The sequence below is a fragment of the Trichomonas vaginalis genome, chromosome IV (assembly GCF_026262505.1).
Source record: "Trichomonas vaginalis G3 chromosome IV, whole genome shotgun sequence".
Lineage (NCBI taxonomy): Eukaryota > Parabasalia > Trichomonadida > Trichomonadidae > Trichomonas > Trichomonas vaginalis.
In genome coordinates, this window is record NC_067206.1 from 36,625,489 (window position 1) to 36,644,204 (window position 18,716).

The window sequence follows — 18,716 nt, forward strand, 5'->3', positions numbered from 1 at the left end:
GCTGCAAGATTTATATAACCTCTTTTTGTTATTGAATGTGAATGATTACCTGTTGTGTTTGTAGTTCCTGTATGAGTGTGTGGTGGAAGGTTTGCTTCTTTAATTTTCTTCGAACCTCCTGTTTGCTTTGAATATCTAGCACAGTATAAAATTATCTACAATCTGCTTCCACGTACCAAAACCTAAAACACTTGCTGGATTTGTTGAGTTCATTGACGTATAATAGAACCAACAGGATATAATGTTTGAAGTATTTCATTTTCATGCTTGTAATCACATCATTTACTTCCGACTTCTTTGCATAATTTTCATCAACATAAGTTTTATCTGTTTTAAGGTCTAAACATCCTGAAACCCATTCTGTATCAGCTTTAACTTAAAAGTCTCAAATGTCCATTCATGATACCATTCAACCTTTCTTTAATTTCATTATCTTTTTCATCAACATAAACCAAATTTGCCTTCTTATTTAACTCACTATCCACATATTCCTTATCCGCCCTCTTCATTATGTCATTTAGAAACCTTCTATGAATTCCTCATTAAATTAAATCTTCCAATCTTCAAAAACTTTAGGAAATGCATTTAATGCGTAAATATCTCTGTTCTTCTGTGGAATTGATGTTATATCATCCGTTATTCCTTTATTTTTCTTTTATAAATAAATTTCTTTTATATTTGATATCACTGCACCACCTTTGCAAACGAATTCGAAATGTTCATTTTTCAATACTATCTCCAAATCTCCATATTTCAACCTTTGCGTTTGTTCTGCCGTCTTTGAATTATATGCATATATGGCGTATGTAATGGTCTGAAGGACCTGGGTGTTTTGCGCCTTAAGTTGCTGTGGTTGCTGTTGTTTAATCATTTATTATGATTTAAAAATAAATATTTAATCCGTTATCTCATCAGCTATTTTTTCTATTTGAAATTGCCATAATATTTCATTCATAAATTCTAAATCACAATCAAATAGGTCAGTTATTCTAAATTTAATATTTGATAAATCTTTTGAATGAAGAATAAATGAATTCCCGGATAATTGAAACGGATATGATAAAGAAAATGTGTTTAAGTTGATGGATAAAATGTTTTGTATTGATGGGTAAGAGTTAGGGTCTAATGTTTGATGTGAAAATCTCATTGGGGTATTAACTTTATCACATTTGATTAAAATGAAATTGGAACCAGTGTCAGAATACAAAACATCCCCAACATCTTTTTCAAAATTTAATATCCCCAACAATGAACGAAGATGAGGAGTACAAAATTTAATTTTCAGCGGAAATTTAATAAGGTTATTTATTTCATCAAGTTCAAAAAGTTTATCAGGTTTTGATTTAAAATTTTCTTCATACCATACGATAAATGATTCATTTAAATAACTTAAAATCATGTTAATATCCCATTTCGTATCACATTATTTATATACATATCATACGTTTTTTCATGGTCATCTTTAATAAATGATATATAATCTGAAGGGTCTAAAAGAATGGGATTAAATTTACCACTCACAGAAACGAGAGTAACATTATAAATTCCGCTAACTGTTAAATTTAATTCACAGTATTATTCGAAATAATATTGATAATTGACATTTTTATTACGATTAAAAATATGGTAAAGCGTTATTTTCCGTGATAAATAAAACTAGAAATAAGATTACCTCAAGAATTCATAAATTCAACGAATAAGAAATTCATTCATGTTATAAATTTTAGTGTTTTCAGAAAATATGAGTCAATGTCATATTCATCAACAGGTTATATTTCACTTCATTCAAATTTAGTTCAATCAAACCCATATAATGACCATTTCATAAGATTTTCAGATGGTATTAAAAATGTAATTGATAGATTAAAATATGAACAGATTGACAATATCGAATTTTTGGAATTTTGGTTTAAATATCCCGATGGAAAAAAGATTGAAGTTAAAGATAAAGCTGATACTATAACAAAAACAATTACAATGACCGATCCGGATAGTGGGGAACAAAAAGAAATAAAACAAACGATAGAAACTGGTGAAAGGTCAATTATTATTGATTATGATTCAAAGGATTATTATTCGATAATGTTAATGCTTGAATATTAAATAGCCTTAACAAAGAATTTTTCAAGTGATATTTTATATTCATCAACTATTTTATTATAAATATCATTATATGTTAAATGAAGTTCAGTTGTTGTTCCGTTCTTTGATATCTTAATTGTGCTAATATCCTTTATAGGATTTATTTTTGCAACTGTTCCGCAGCATGAAACCTCATCATCTATGAAAAATTGAATCTTAACGTCTGAATCTTGAACATCACAAAGAATGGCGATAATGTGAATTAATGATTCATAAGGTAAAATAATTAAACCGGATTGGTCAATTAAATTTATTATTGAATCATAATTATTAATTATTATATCACGGTAAATTTTCATTAATTCAGAATTAATGTCTATTTTATATGGGTTCTCGATGTTTGATGAAAGAGGTGGGGTATGTTGGATAAGTGGGAATTTCAACAGGTTCTTTACCGGGTTCAGATAAAATGATTGGGTCTCCATCTTCTTTATTTTGCTCCTCCTCCTTTTCGGTAAGTCACGAGTTAATAAATTTGGTTGAGTTGCTGACCTTGTTAATTCGGGCTAACATTAACTTTAACATTTTGAATAATTCGTGATTTATCATCATTTACGTTATAACCAACCGTAATCTCTGCTTTTGCGTTAGTGTTCTTTTGACTAGTGAAACGTCTTCTCATTTATATTCGAATAAAAAAATATATTTAAACTTTTATTTTGCTGGAACTTTTGAATCTATTATTCCCTGTATTTGTTCATGAAGTTGATTTTTAGCTGTTTCATTGTAATTAATAGACCGAATATATTCATTAATTGCATTCTTATAATCATCTGATTTCTCAAATTTTCTTTTATCTGATTCCTTAACTAAATCATAAGTTAAACCCGTTGCTGATATAATGGTTTCTTAATTAAATCTTTGAATGCTTGAGATAAAGCACCTGATGCAATTCTTGCTACTATAATTGGTTGGAATTGCTGTTTAAGTTCATCTTTAACATTTGCGAAAACTGGATCGAATAAAGCAACTTTAAAGAATTTCTTAGCTGAAATTTCAGGTCTAATATTTGCATATTGACCATCAAACTGGTTAGAATATCGTGGTAATCCATCCGGTCCCTCTTCAATAGCATTTAATTCTTCATTGAAATAAGAATATGGATTATGACGGTATGAATTAATTGGACCATTTTCACCTTCTCCAATGTATTGTTTAACAGCTTTTCCATTTTCATCAAATTGCATAGGATAACGTTCATTATATGCTTTACGTTTAGGATAATCAGTTATAGTTAATTTATAACCATTTATGACTTTAATATTACCTTGACCATCAGTAACGAAAACTTCATTTATACCATCAGGTTTTCCATTTGGACCCGTAATGTCTGCTTCGTGTGCTTCCCAATTTGGACCATGACGTTTGGCATATGCTTGAGCTTCTGGTAATGTTAAAACGTTTCTCATTTGTTTAACATCTTTTTGAAGACCAGCAACAATATGAACTAATTCTTTCATTCCATCAGGAACTTTCATAGTTCTATTATATGCACCCTTTTTGTTTGTTCCTTGTTTTAATGGAACCTGTAGAAGATTTGCTATTTCAGTCATGTTTAATTATAAATAAAAAATAAAAATTAATTATAAAAAGTTAATCAAATTTAACACTTCCTTTATTTAAATCAACTATTATTTTTCCATGTTCACCTAATTGCTGATATTGTGTGTAAAGTTCATTAATGCTCATTGGTAAATTCACTTGATAAAGCATAACGTTCAACTGTTGACGACTAAACCCACTGAAAATGAAAAGTGTTGATAGATTTGATTTAATGTTTGTGCTTAATGCTTTGAAGTATTGAACAGCCATAAAGAATGAACACTGAATGTGTCGACATTGAGTTAATAACTGATTAAAATATGATTTCTCATTTGTTATTAGTTTTGATTTCACTGCATCATCTAGAAAAATGAGTGAATGCAAAAATTCTCTATCAAAATTTGAAATAGAAAGTGTTTCAAATAATTCATCCCGTTGTTTATCAATAATTTTATCCTCTAATCCTTGCTTCTTGATTGTATTATATAATTCTTTATACATTAAAAAGTTTTTTAAAAATCTTCTGCTTCTTCTTGTGATAAATAAATAATTGGAATTTTGATTAAATGCTTTAAAGATTCAAATGTATCATCTGAAGGTGAACCTGAACGGTTGATATAAATTAACACATGTGAATAGGGGGAAGTGTTAGCAATAATGATAATTTGTTTTAATATCGTTAATGTTTTACCTTTATTTTGTTTACCAATTGCTGCAGTGATTGAATTTAAGTAACATTCAGAATATGGAATTTTCATTAATTTTTCCTTAGATAGAGCATTTCTATTATCACTCAATGCTTCATTAATCATATCATCTACGTATGTATTATATACTCCTGCTAATTCTTCATAAGGGGTGGATGAATTTAAATCTATTTAATCAAAAATAAATTTATAATTTTAAACATTTCTATTCATCAATATTTCATCATATGAACTTCTATACTGTGGTGGTGTACCTGTTGGATGATATTTCAAACCTTCATCCGGTGTCCATGTCCAATACGTAGTCCTAGTAAACCAAACCTGAGGAGGATTTGTCACCTTTGAACAGTAAGTGTCATTTTCACCCTGAATGATTGGATAAGCTTTCACTTGTACTGTAACTTGTGAGTTGAAAGTTTCTAATCCATCAAAGAATATACCCGCTCCATCACGTTGAACTGGAATAGTGCATAAGAATGAAGTTTGGTCTTTCCATGTTCTAACTAATGGCGTGCCATTATCATCATTCAGTGGTCTAGTTAATGAGTCCTCGTATTCTTCTGTGCATTCATTCACTCCATCTAAATCAGAAGCTTGAAGCATACGTGTAAAGAATATGTCACCACTGTGGTCATCGCTTGATCGGGGAAGTTTCTGGAATCTATAGTGACCTGAAACCTCGAAGCATTGGATTTTCTAAAACTGTTCTTTGCATTGCATTCTTCGGAAATGTTAACACAACATCTGTAACATTATGAAGAGCGTATGAGAAATCTGAGCTGATACCTTCAGGAGTGATGCAACCTCCATTTAGTGAACGAACGTCAATATGTTGAGCTGGAATCATGAATGGATCTTCCTTACTGAATAAACGTGGTATTGCTTTAACTGATTCTTCAATTAAACCGTATCCTGGTGTAATGCATTTATCCTCTAAAACTTCCATCTTTGTGCATGAAATAATAACGTTATCAACTGTTGCGTCAGCAGATGTAGCGGCTAAGCTTGTAATTAATTTGGCAGGAAGTCCGATTTGTTGGAATTTGCGATCATATTTATAAACATGATTCATAATCTTTTCATAATTTTCATCAGTTATCTTTTCATAAACGTAATTTTGTAAATCAGCAACTCTTAACGGGTCAACCTGACAAAATACTAAAGTATCCCTGAAAACATAATATTTAAGAATGATTTCACCAAATGATTTAGGATAATCATCGAACGCCTGAAATGCTAACAAATCATTTACCGGAATAATCATATCAAAAGTGACATCAACTTCTTCATTTGCTTTCTTGAAAACTTCTGAAGGGTCAATATATTTACCACATACTGAGTTATCATATTTTTGAACATTATTATATAACGAATGAACAAACTTTTTAACTTTCCTTTCTGATTTTGGTTTATATGTTGCAAATGCGAAAGATTCACGGGCGCAATCCATTTGAAGATAACCGGCATCACCTCTTTCAGTTTCTACTTCTAATTGTTTAAAGCTTTGATTTGATGATTTGTAACCAACGAATAAACGCATGCATTTAAAAGCGGCATCGCATGTGAAAGCTTTATTTGAAACTAGAGTTGCTTTAACTTTGCGTTTAATATATGTGTCACCTAATTGGTTCACATCATGAGCCGGATTTGTAATTCTTAAATGAGTTTGTTTATCATCAAAATATGGAGCATCAGAGTCATAGCATGAACTTTCAAGTTCTCTATAATATCTTCTATCGTCATTCTTTGCGAATATTTCATTTATCTTTTCGAATGAATGAAACACATTTCCATTAATCGGTTTAGTGTTTGGCACTAAATAGTTAGTCGTCATTTATTAATAAATAAAAAATCAAAATTAAAAGATGAAAATGAATTTTTAATTTTAATGAAATAATCAACTATGGCTGCAGGTATATTTAAGAAACTGTGGGATAAAGTAAAAAGAGGAGCGAGTAAAGTTTGGGAAACATTGAAGAAGGGAGCAAATTGGATATTTAAGAATAAAGAAGCAATTAGTGACATTGCTGAATCAATAACACCAAAAGCTACCCCAATAAGAGAAGTTTTAAATAAAGGAGAAAAAGTTTATCAAAGACTTCAACCGATACTAAGATAAAAATAATATTTATTTATTTTTCCACTATCTACCTCCTATTTTATTAAGTATTCCTTCAGCAATTCCACCAATTGCGTTACCTGCTTGTGCTCCCATCGCCGGATTACCTGCTTTAGTACCTAATACTCCACCTATGATAGTTCCTGCCGTTTTCGCTACTGGTGCCAAAAAGTTTGCAACGGGTTTAATAATCTTTTTATAAACCTAACCCGCAGCTTTCTTAATTCCATCCCATAATTTTTTAAAGAATCCTGCCGCCATTTCTGATTTAATATTAATTAAAAAATATATTTCATCACTTATATTCTAATTTTTATTTAATGATAAATGAAACCGATTTTAAAAATAAATGAAACAGAGGAGGAAGAAATAAATGAAAGTGAAAATGTTCAACAAAAAATAAACGTTGTTAAACCAATTACTGAAATAAAATTTTTTTCATCTGTTGAAGAATTTAATGACTATTATGCTAACAATAAAAAATTATTTGAAGAATTGACAACGTGCAAATTGAATAAAATGTTTAAAGTTGATGGATTCAAAATTTCAAAAATAAAAGGGGTGATTAGTTTGAAATCTATTCCTCAATCAAGAATCACCTCATTAATGAAAATAGATGATTTAACAAAAAGAATAGAAGAGATTGAAGAAAGAATGAATCAAATAATTGATTTCATAAATTCAAATAATCATTTATTTCTTAAAGTTCAATGTTGAACTCATCAAATTCTTTTTAAAGTTTATTTTTTTATTTTTTATTTCATTATGGTAGTGAATCTTTCATTCATGAAAATAATTATTTTAAAATTAATGTTAATTTTTTAATGATTTATAAATAAATATATTTTAATGCATCGTCTATATATAGATGTAACAAAAAAAGTCACACAACCCATCCTATCCTACTACTATTTCATCTGCATTCTTTTGTTGTTCTTGTTCTAATTTTGACTTCTATGATTCTATTTTGTGTTGCATTGCAGCTGTTTGTGAGGCACTTCCTTCTAATTTAGCTTCCAAATTCAAAAGATTTAGTCAAATTTGGAAAATAAGCACATATTTAAAACAGACATGCTATTGATACTATATTTTTACAGTTTAGTGAAAAAATAATTTTTCTCGATTTAAGAAAAGTGACAACTAAAAAGCGCTTTCCAAATGAGTTCAAAATCTCATGTTGGAACATGTATGTCAATGTGTCCAGCATCAGAGCTTAATGAACGCAGAAACGAATGGTTCGAAATTAACCCAGTAACTCTTAAATATAGTCCAGAATTCGCAATTAAAAAATTTCATCGTAGTGATGCGGGCAAAAGCTTCGATCAATCTGATATCAGGCCGTTGCCTGTACTAAAGAAAACTCTAGATCACATCATTGATGTCGTAATTGGCAAGTTAACTGGCTTAAAAGAGGGCGCAACGGAATGGAACATGGCTATATTCGTACGCGACCGTTTCAGAGCTATTAGACAAGATATTACATTCCAGAACTTGAAAGGCATTGAAATTATCGATATATTAGAAAAAATTGCAATATTTTTCATTTTTTGTGCAGTAAAGTTCCAAGAAGAGCCAGAATTCGATCCCTTCCAAAACTTCGAGCAAATTTCTCAAACACTCATATCATTAGACGAACAATACGACTTATATTTCAAACAAACAGGAAAACATCCTCAAAATGAGGCAGAATTCAGAGCAGCTCACATACTTTTGTATATTACCACGAATTTATTCACTACGAAGCTTACAGTACTTTCTAACTACGTTCTTGAGTCTGCAGCGATGAAATTCGTTTTAGATTTGAGATCTGCTTACAATATGCAGAATATCCACAAATACGTAGCGAAAGCATTATCAGCACCCCTCCACATTATGTGTGCTGCAATTGCAAGTGCAAAAGACCTTTGGACAGAATCTCTTTATTCATTTCGAGCTTCTTTCAAATATCTACCAATGCGTCCTGAATTCTTTACTACACAGATGTTCATGACGCCCTCGCAATTCGAGAAATGGGCTCCATACATGAATTTCGAAACAATTGACGCAGGAATTCGATTTAAGAAAGATTCACTGCCAAATATTATTAAAGATGTCAAGGCAATTATACCAAAAAAGATAAATTTGGTCGTTCAAGGAATTAATTTCGTTGATATTTTCACGATTTCGTCTTCTGGTAATCCTCCACCGATTTACATGAAACCTGATACATTTGCTAATGCTGCTGAAACTCAAGTTCCATCTTCTCCTGAAGTTCAAGAGTCAGAAGAAAAATCATCACAAGAATCAACGGAAGAAACTAATGAATCACAGGAAACAAGCTCTAATGAAGAAGAAACAGAAGCTCAAGAACCAGAAAGTGAAAAAACTTTACCAGAAGAACCAAAAATTCCAATTCAACCTGCACCTCTAAAAGTAGAGCCTGAAAAGCCAGTAATTGCAACTCCAAGGATCATTACACCGCCAGAGATATCTAGTGTCCCACTAAACCCATTCGCAAATACAGTATTAGAATTTAAGAGGACAAAAATCATTCCAGCAGCACTTTCCATAGAAAGTATTATTCCCAAAGATATTCCAGAGAATTGTTTCGCTACAGTTGGTGTCTCTGCCGGTGATAATTCTCCATCATCTCTATTTGCCATAGAAAGATTCAGAACTGATGGGACAATCATATTCTGTGACCACATAAATATAGGTAAATCGACCATATATTTACTCATTGTCCGTCAAGACTTCATCTTTACGGACTTTGAACTTGGATCTCATTTAATTTGCGAATCTAATGCAGTTATTGACAACGAAAACACTCCAATAATAAGATTTAACTGCAATGAAACACCTTCACCATACTTTACATTCGATAGTTGCCTTAGAAAAGCGATTTCTCTTGCAATTAAAGAAATTGTTCCTTTAGATCTATCGTCTGTATTAATCAATGAAGGATTTAAGTATAGGGACTTCCAGTATGATGCATTTAAGCGCGTATTTGCAGATGCCCTTCTTTCAAACAGTTTCAGAAAATATCTTGTTCCTTACGACCACAAATTGATATCTAGGAACGATCTTTGGAACTTCACAAACGCTCTTAAGTTCTCTTCACCCGAATACACCAATTTCGGAATTCCTCCTTTTATTGTTCCGATTGATTCCAAATTTGATGCTGAACAATTCTGCATGAATCTTTCTTCGGAAATTACGAAGAGTACAGTTGTTGACGGAAATGGTGAAAGTAGTATGGATATGCTTCTCGCTGAATTTTGCGAAGGATTGTATTAATTCATTATTTTTGTTTTATTATTTTTTTTGTATATTAGATAAAAACTAGATTGTTTGTTGTTAAATTAATTTTTAATAATTTTTTTATAAAGTTTACAATTTGTAAAAGTTCTCAATTTTTGTTTCGGGAAGATTTTTTATATAAAAAATGTTTTTAAAGATCTAAATATCAATATTATTAGAAAAAAATTCACCTCAATTTTTTTATTCATGACCTCAATTTCCAGCAAAAAACGTTTATTGAATAGATTTGCTATTTTTCTAATATTTCGATTTAATAAGCTATTTGTTTATATGGTTCTGTTGTAAACAGAAATTCATCAAAAGTGACACCTCAGAAAAGCTAAAATATTGAATTTTTGGAACTTTTGATAGAGCACGTTTTTAAATATTAATTAAAGTAAATGTATATTTTGTAAAGATTCTTTTTAATAAAAAAATAAAATTTTGAAGAAGAACACAAAATCTTCTGAAAAAATTATCACATAAACTCATATTATTTTCTAATATATAACTATTTTTATAATAAAAATCAAATTCAATGATTTAAAAGCGAAGGATAAACCTCAAAATTTACGAATATAATGAGTGGGAATATAATGCTTATCTATCATAAAACCATATGAAATATCAATTTTTGCTTTACGCCTAATTTTTGACGACAATTAGCAAAAAATGTTAAATGTTAACACTCAGTCCATTTGAATATGAAAAATAAAATTGACTTTGATTAAATGTTTTTATTTATCATGCAATTCTTCTTGCGACCAAAGATTTGAATAAAAGTTCAAAAAATAAGATAGCTTAAAAAATAATATACGGTAGTGTTTACTAATAGATGAATAGTATATAAATTCTATTAAAATGGATTTGATCCAAAAAAATATATAAAATTTGATCATAAATAAAATCGTTTTAAATTACTTCTTCATTTAAATTATAACAATTATTTTTGGTTTTATATTTTTTTGGATCAAATCCATTTTAATAGAATTTATATACTATTCATCTATTAGTAAACACTACCGTATATTATTTTTTAAGCTATCTTATTTTTTGAACTTTTATTCAAATCTTTGGTCGCAAGAAGAATTGCATGATAAATAAAAACATTTAATCAAAGTCAATTTTATTTTTCATATTCAAATGGACTGAGTGTTAACATTTAACATTTTTTGCTAATTGTCGTCAAAAATTAGGCGTAAAGCAAAAAATTGATATTTCATATGGTTTTATGATAGATAAGCATTATATTCCCACTCATTATATTCGTAAATTTTGAGGTTTATCCTTCGCTTTTAAGATCATTGAATTTGATTTTTATATAAAATAGTTATATATTAGAAAATAATATGAGTTTATGTGATATTATTTTTCAGAAGATTTCATTCTATATGCCTATGAAAAGTACTCTCAAAACTAACTTTTTCCTAATTATAATTAAATCTAGAATATTGTATTATGCTTAGTATTATTTCATTTTTCTCATTCAATTTAGAATTTACAAATGTCAAAAAATTGAGAGCTGTCACTTTTGATGAATTTCTGTTTATTACAGTTCCCATTCCATTTCTCAAACCCCGTTCAAAAAGCTTTACAAAAAAAATCGAAGACCTTCAAATCAGATGGATACACCACCAATTTTAATGCTTAAATTTTTGAAGGAATCTGATTTACTATCCGAGGATAAAGACTGTTATTCTCTCACAACGGTTCCTCAGGATGTTGCTGAGGCAGGAACAAAAGTTTTTTTATCTGATTTCAAGAAAAGACAAGAGACACTCGATTTAACACGCAAAAAGAGAGTAAAATTTATTATGGAGTTCCTCGCAGTAGCATTCGGATTAGAAATTCAAGAATATACTCATATTGAAACGGCAAAAAATATTTATCATAACTGGTTCTCACGTCCTGAGATATTTGGAGATGTTAAGAGACAGAATAAGTTTTTCCGTCGCATGTTTAAGCATATGACGCAGCCATTTCAATTTAGAGCCGCAATTTCAAAAGATATTTTCGAAACAAAGTTTTTCGACATAATCATGGCAATTCTCGATGAATATGATAATTTCGCCGAAACAGCTGGAAAATTATTCGAAGTTGAAACATGGGAAGTTTTATTTAAATGTACACTTGCTATTGCTAATTCGATTATATTCTTTAACTACCGCAATTTATTGGTTGACGAGAAGCAAGTTCAACTCCGTCAGAAAGCAATTACTGTGTATTTCAACGTTTGTTTGACATCTGGCATTGTTAAACCAGATTTCTGGAAATTATTTAACGAGTACTGCTTCAAGTGGTCAATCAACCTCGATTTTATCAAAGTTTGGGGTGTTTTCGTTCAAAAATTGACAAAAATTGTTTTTTCAAGGGTCTTAAAGTTCGAAACGGACGAATTTATTGAAGGAGGAATTTATACAGGTGGCAAATCCATTGATTCCAAGACTCTTAACTTCATTTATCATCATTTCTTATATTGTATCGATCATGACATGACAATGAAGACTCCTGACAACCTCGACAACTTCCAACAGATTATTCTCAACATTTTGAACGGGTATACGAACTACGCAAAGCATACTTCTCCGTTTTATATCCCAAGATTCCCTGCCAAGACATTTTTACAGATGTTCGGACCGGCCATCACTCATATCGATCTCAAACTAAACGCAGAATTCGATTACGGACTCTCAACGATGCTCGGAACATTATTATTAGTTGCATCGAACTTACAGTTCCAGCAGAACGAAGAAACAAGGCTAAAGATACTCCAATTGGCTCTTAGCTTCGCAAAGATCGGAAGACCACAGCTCGTTGCCTCATTTTTGATAAATGGAGCAAATGTTTTCGGAAAATGGAGCGATTTCCATCCGTTCATGGCCGAATCTGTTCTTATGTTCATTCCTAAACTCGATCTCAAGCAAACAAAGAGATTTGACCCAGGATTATTATATCATTGCGCTACCGGAATGTTTATCTCAGCTTCAGAGATATATTCGAGGTCCAACAACGACTTATCAATGATTGCCAACGCATTTCATAAATTATACAACGAAACTCCTCATGATCAGAATAAAGTCGCATTACTTACTTACGCATCGAAATTCGAGAACATAAACATCTTCGCAAAAATTGCAGAAGCGTTTTCACTACCAAATATTCGTAAAGCATCTACAGATGATTCGATTCCATTTTATTCGACACTTATTACATTAGTTGGTACTGTTACCCGCTACAACCAATCCTACATCGATATGTTCAACCAATTACACCTCCTTCCGCTCATTTTGACCGCAGTTACATCGTCCGATCTCAGAAAGCTCCAAAACTCGGACATGACCATCGCAGCTGCACTCGTCATGATATACTCTCTCATCGAATACTGCAATGACGTCTTAAATGTCAAAGAAAACGTAAATTCGATTTTTGAGTACGCTGCTTTTGTCCAAAAGCTGATTGACAACGACAAGAAAGTACCACTGAAGAACAAGCGACTTATCAAAGGCCTCCTTTCGACAATCTACGCTAGAGCAAATATTCATTATCCGTCATACGAATATTTCACGCGTAATGAAGGCAAAATCTGTGGTACAGAGAATGATATTTGCGAAAAGTACAAAATGATCGGTTGCCGCAAGTATTATTTCACGATTTCCAACTCATTATTGATAACTTTCATGGAAATGCCGAATGGAACACAGCCAATTGTCATCCTCGTGCGCGGACCATTCGGAAGAGTCGCTTGGCTCATCGAAGACCACTTCAAGACCGAAGAAAAACCAATTTTATCAGAAAGAATCCAAAAAGTCGATCTGAAAGCCCCAGAACCATCAAATGTCGAGCCATACGACCCCGCAGATGAAGATAAAGAGGAGCCACTGGGTATTCCCCATATCGAAATCACCGGATTTTCAGATTGTGACAAACAACTACACGATCACTTCGTAGAAGTGTTCACCAAGTGGTTGTCTATTGATGACTTTGGCTTTATTGAGAAATTCGGCAAGGAAACGCCGTATTTCCGACCAAGAGTTGTAGATTTCCTTCTTTCCGCGGGAATTTTGGATTCTACCAACAAACTTAAGGTCGTTGCCCAACAAAACAGGACAGAAGTCAACAAAGTCATCAAGAATTTCGACAAATTAGACAAATTACCAAAAGTTCCAGTCCAAATCAGTCATATTACACTTAATGACCGCAAATTTGGTAAAAACAGCATCAGAAACAGTGCAGCCATGGCCCAGTTCATGCAAGTTCTCGGTGAACCGATGAAGATTGACGACAAATTCCTTGCAACACTTCCTATTGCAGGAGGAATTGCTAAATTCATTGATTCTGAGAATGATTTCTCACTGAGATTGGTGTTTAACGAGTCAGGATACGACTACGTGATGCCACAGATCAGGAAACAAGTTATTTCTGTTTCTCCTGTTGGATCTGGTTTGTACAAAGTCACAGAGAAAAGTCCAGCGAGAGAGGGAATCTCTCCTTTCTCTAAGTTCTCAGAGTACGTCGTGACAATGAAAACACTCAGATTCATGATAACAACAATGATCGACGCAAGTATCAGATACGTCGGAAAGTTTGAGTGTTTCGACGTCTGCGCAAAGAGAAGAGAGATGTTCAAGGAGTTGACTGACGTGAAGACAATGGAGGACCTCGCCCCGCTTTCTGTTTTAGAGTTCAAAGTTGTGTAAATTATTATTATTTTTATTATTATTTTTTATTTTTTCCTTATATTAGAATAATATCAAGCAAGGAGTTGGTGACGTTTTATTTTAGAGTTCAAAGTTGTGTAAATTATTATTATTATTATTATTATTTTTTATTTTTTCCTTATATTAGAATAATATCAAGCAAGGAGTTGGTGACGTTTTATTTTAGAGTTCAAAGTTGTGTAATCACCTTTAACATATTATCAAGAAGCTCACTATAAACTTTTCATTTGATGAGTTGAGAATCGTGGGCTTCTTGATAATCAAACTAAGCACCAACACTACAACTTCTTACACACGAACTAATACAAATTTACACATTGGAGCTGCTTTGCTCTGAGAACTCTCATCAATCGATGAGAGTTCTCAGAGCAAAGCAGCTCTAACCGAACTACACACAAACACTACAACTTACGGCAACCCAATCAATACGCATATATACATTGGAACTGCCTTACTCTTATTTCTCTCATCAATAGATGAGAGATCTCAGAATGAGGCAGTTCCAATCGAATTACTCACAGACAGTCAAGCTAACCAAACCCAATCAATACACATATATACATTGGAGCTATTTGCTCTTATTTCTCTCATCGATTAATGAGAGATCTCAGAGTAAAGCAGTTCCAATCGAAATACACACAAACACTGCGTCTTACAGCAACCCAATCAATACGCATATATACATTGGAGCTGCCTCACTCTGAGAACTCTCATCATATGTCAAGCATGATGGGAACAATTTTGGTCGATACCTTTGTTGTCGACGAAGTTCCCCCCTTTTTTTTATCAATAATTATTTTGTAATTTTGATTTTATTATTTTAGATTTTTTTTATCAATCAAATTCATCAACTTTTTTTCCTACAATCCTTTTTGGAAATAAAAATTAAAAATAATATAGTCATACTTTGATTTATTCATATGATAATTATCTAACGATTCCCTATGTCTGGGAAGCTAGCTTTTCTATACAAAATTTTGGGATACACACAAACAACCCCAATAACGCAAATAACAATAAGGATGCAAATAACAATAACTGAAACCATAATAGCAACACCTACAGTTATTGGGTCTGTGTACTTGCCGATTGATTCATTCTCATAAGGTATAACATAAATTAATGTATTGTTCATCATTTGAACAAATGAGAGGGTGGAAATATTGAAATAGTTGCAGACATCAGCATTACGTAATGATGGACTATCTGGGCCTTTGGCATGAACCCAATAATCTCTATCACCCTTCCAGTTTTCATCTGGGAGTTTGGTCTTGTCTGTTGTTGGTGTAAGGACATAAGCTAGAATAGGCTGATGTGTGAAAGATTTTCCCTTGTAAGTTGCTTTGGCCTCATTAGATGTGCCGTTTATGAGAATTAAAGGGTGTGTGAGAGGTGCAGTAAGGTCGAAAAGATTCTTAATTACGTTATTGTTACCATTGACTTGGACAATACCTGGTCCTGTAACTGTGATCTTGTTCTTGTCACCATTAACTGTAACAACACTGAAGTATGGAAGGTTGATTTCAATATCCTTACTACTGACTTCAACAAGAACATTAGGGTTTTCTGGAGTTGTGGCAACCTTGTAACCCTTCTTCGCTTCCCATTTCTGTTGAGGAACAACATAGATTTCATTATACTGGTTAGTGAATGCATCTGTGTGATCATAAGATGCAGCTAGGACAGATAAGACTGCAAACATCACTTAAAATGATTTTTCAGATCATTCTCAATCGTTTTAATTCAATTATAATTGACCACAAAAAATTCTGAATAACTAACATAATTATCTGAATTATTTTATAATCCCGGTGATGTAAGTTTCAATAACTATTGAATTTCTTGATCCAACAAAAATATACCTTTTTTTTCTGAACTTTACGGTGGATGATAATATTTTTATGAAAATGAGCTTTTTTAGTGTGAAACTATTTAGAATATTATGCTGATTCTACTAAAAGAATATTGGTAATTTTTTTTCGGAGTCATAATTCTTCTCAATAACGGTATCGTTTTATAATTTCTGACAATTATATTAGACCTATTTATAAATAGCAGTGAATTTATAAATATACCCCCTTATTTGGAATTTCCAATTAATTGGAAAAACCGTCGTAATTGGAAAAACCGCCCGATTGGAAAAACCGTCGCAATTGGAAATATTGAGAGATTGGAATTTCCAATCTCGCGATTGGAATTTCCAAATAAGTTTGGCAACATTTTATTTTAGAGTTCAAAGTTGTGTAAATTATTATTATTCTTACTAATGATTTTATTTTGTTGAATATGGTTGATAACGGAATTGCTTCGGATGCATTCTTCAGAGTATTTCAAACTATAGAATATATAACTTTCTGTTTTAGAGTTCAAAGTTGTGTAAATTATTATTTTTATTATTACTAATAATGTTTTTCCCTTATATATCTTTGGATGCATTGTTCAGAACATTTCATGCAAGAGTTGGAGATGTTTTATGTTAGAGTTCAAAGTTGTGTAAATTATTATTGTTATTTTTTTACTAATGAATTATTGAATTTGTGCTTTTAAAAATTAATCCACATGTTTTTTATTTTTATTTTGCAGATAAAACTTGATAATATGGTATCTTTGGATGCATCCATCGGTGTATTTCAAAATAGAACATTCCATATATACTTACCATTAATTTAAATTCTTCATACGCTTTCTTTATTAGAATTGGCACCGTGTGAAAAAAGAATTTCTGATATTTTTTATCATAATAGCGTGATGCATAATCAAGGGCTGTCATTCCATCATTATTTTTTTCATTTATATTTGTACCATGAGAAATAAGTAGTTTAACTATTTCTGCATAATGATTTGATGCTGCAAAATGAAGAGGGGTTTCCCGTCGTTATCTTTTTCATTGATATTTGCGCCATGTGAAATAAGAATTTCAGCTGTTTCTTTGCTATTATTTCTCGATGCATTATGGAGAGCTGTTTCTCCATATTTGTTTTTTTCATTGATATTTATACCATGCGAAATAAGAGTTTCAGCTGTTTCTTTTTTATTATGATATGCTGCAATATGAAGAGCAGTTTTTCCAACATTATCTTTTTCATTGATATTTGCACCATGTGAGATAAGAAGTTCAATCGTATCTTTCGTATTATGAAATGATGTGCAATGAAATGCTGTTTTTCCGCATTCATCTTTTTCATTGATATTAGCACCATGCGAAACAAGTAGTTTAACTAATTCTTTTTGTTTAAAAAGTGTTGCATAATGTAAAACAGTTGATCCGGTTTTATCCTTTTCATTGATATTTGCACCATGTGAAATAAGAACTTCAGCTGTTTCTATACTCCTATGAAATGATATGCAATGAAGAGCAGTTTTTTCATCTTTATCTTTTTCATTGATATTTGCCCCTTGCGAAATAAGAAATTCGGCTGTTTCTTTACAATTATATTCAGCTGCACAATGAAGAGCTGTTTGTCCGTTATTATTTTTTGCATTGATATTTACACCATGAGTAAGGAAATAGTTACAAAGAGATGGAATATTAAACATTACTGAATAAATAAAGCATTGGTTAATATCATTAGTTTGATCGAAATAAACTAAAAATGCATCAAGATTTTTGTAATATCGGCAATTTGATATATCGATATCTATATTGTATTCATTCATCAAGAAAGTGACAAAATCGATATTGTGCGAAATAATTGCATATCCCATGCAATCGTAATCTGGTTCTTGATATTTCAAACATTCATTCATTATTTCTGGATTTCCTCCAAAAAATGAACATTTTAGGCATTGTTTAGTTATTTTGGAGTTAAATTTCGTTAATAATAGCTTGAAACAATCAACTGCCCCATGATAACAACATAACTCAAGTAATGAATATCCTTCGATAGAAAATGCATAAAATTTGCTTTCAAGTTTTTGATTTTTATCAAATCCATTTTCTTCTGTGAATGCAATAAATCTTTTTATGTCATCATACATAATTGCTCTGTAAATTGTATCTTCTGTATGAATATCGAGATGTTCTAATTTAAATTTTTCAAAATCGCAAGATACATCTAATTTAATTCCACATTCTTTATAAAAAAGATAATTAAGAAAAAATGTATTTCTTTTACCTCCTTGACATGATAATCATCGGAAATAAATTTCGCAAGTCTCAAATATGAGTTTGTATAGCGATTATTAAACGGAATGATACTTAAAATGTCT

The 18,716-nt window shown here is 31.3% G+C and overlaps 7 protein-coding genes across 7 annotated transcripts, besides 6 other annotated features; 3 read left to right on the forward strand and 4 right to left on the reverse strand.

Moving 5' to 3' along the window:
* Positions 1-4,436: part of a mobile genetic element that runs on past the window's edge.
* TVAGG3_0233420 (uncharacterized protein) lies at positions 3,172-3,695 on the reverse strand (the record flags this gene model as incomplete). Its single annotated transcript, XM_051227422.1, has 1 exon — positions 3,172-3,695. A coding segment is annotated over one exon (524 nt), but the record flags the coding sequence as incomplete, so codon positions are not given.
* An 861-nt stretch (positions 4,437-5,297) lies between the features above and the next one.
* TVAGG3_0233430 (uncharacterized protein) lies at positions 5,298-5,931 on the reverse strand (the record flags this gene model as incomplete). Its single annotated transcript, XM_051227423.1, has 1 exon — positions 5,298-5,931. A coding segment is annotated over one exon (634 nt), but the record flags the coding sequence as incomplete, so codon positions are not given.
* A 363-nt stretch (positions 5,932-6,294) lies between these two features.
* On the forward strand, positions 6,295-6,510 carry TVAGG3_0233440 (uncharacterized protein; the record flags this gene model as incomplete). The annotated part of the gene is made up of 1 exon (XM_001309699.1): positions 6,295-6,510. The coding sequence occupies one exon, from the start codon at positions 6,295-6,297 to the stop codon at positions 6,508-6,510; it is 216 nt and encodes a 71-aa protein (XP_001309700.1).
* Positions 6,511-7,667: 1,157 nt separating this feature from the next.
* On the forward strand, positions 7,668-9,801 carry TVAGG3_0233450 (mRNA transport; the record flags this gene model as incomplete). The annotated part of the gene is made up of 1 exon (XM_001309700.1): positions 7,669-9,786. One exon carries the CDS (start codon positions 7,669-7,671, stop codon positions 9,784-9,786), a length of 2,118 nt encoding a protein of 705 aa, XP_001309701.1.
* Positions 9,802-10,087: 286 nt separating this feature from the next.
* Positions 10,088-10,125: a mobile genetic element.
* Positions 10,088-10,125: a terminal%2Cinverted (terminal inverted repeat of Banshee-A3 transposon ID:TVAGG3_0233460).
* Positions 10,126-11,304: 1,179 nt separating this feature from the next.
* Positions 11,305-11,341: a mobile genetic element.
* Positions 11,305-11,341: a terminal%2Cinverted (terminal inverted repeat of Banshee-A3 transposon ID:TVAGG3_0233470).
* Positions 11,342-11,411: 70 nt separating this feature from the next.
* Positions 11,412-14,486, forward strand: TVAGG3_0233480 (uncharacterized protein; the record flags this gene model as incomplete). The annotated part of the gene is made up of 1 exon (XM_001309701.1): positions 11,412-14,486. The coding sequence occupies one exon, from the start codon at positions 11,412-11,414 to the stop codon at positions 14,484-14,486; it is 3,075 nt and encodes a 1,024-aa protein (XP_001309702.1).
* A 203-nt stretch (positions 14,487-14,689) lies between these two features.
* Positions 14,690-15,227: a mobile genetic element.
* A 211-nt stretch (positions 15,228-15,438) lies between these two features.
* TVAGG3_0233500 (uncharacterized protein) lies at positions 15,439-16,209 on the reverse strand (the record flags this gene model as incomplete). The annotated part of the gene is made up of 1 exon (XM_001309702.1): positions 15,439-16,209. The coding sequence occupies one exon, from the start codon at positions 16,207-16,209 to the stop codon at positions 15,439-15,441; it is 771 nt and encodes a 256-aa protein (XP_001309703.1).
* Positions 16,210-17,330: 1,121 nt separating this feature from the next.
* On the reverse strand, positions 17,331-18,485 carry TVAGG3_0233510 (ankyrin repeat and SOCS box-containing protein 4 family; the record flags this gene model as incomplete). The annotated part of the gene is made up of 1 exon (XM_001309703.1): positions 17,331-18,485. One exon carries the CDS (start codon positions 18,483-18,485, stop codon positions 17,331-17,333), a length of 1,155 nt encoding a protein of 384 aa, XP_001309704.1.
* Positions 18,486-18,716: the final 231 nt, after the last annotated feature.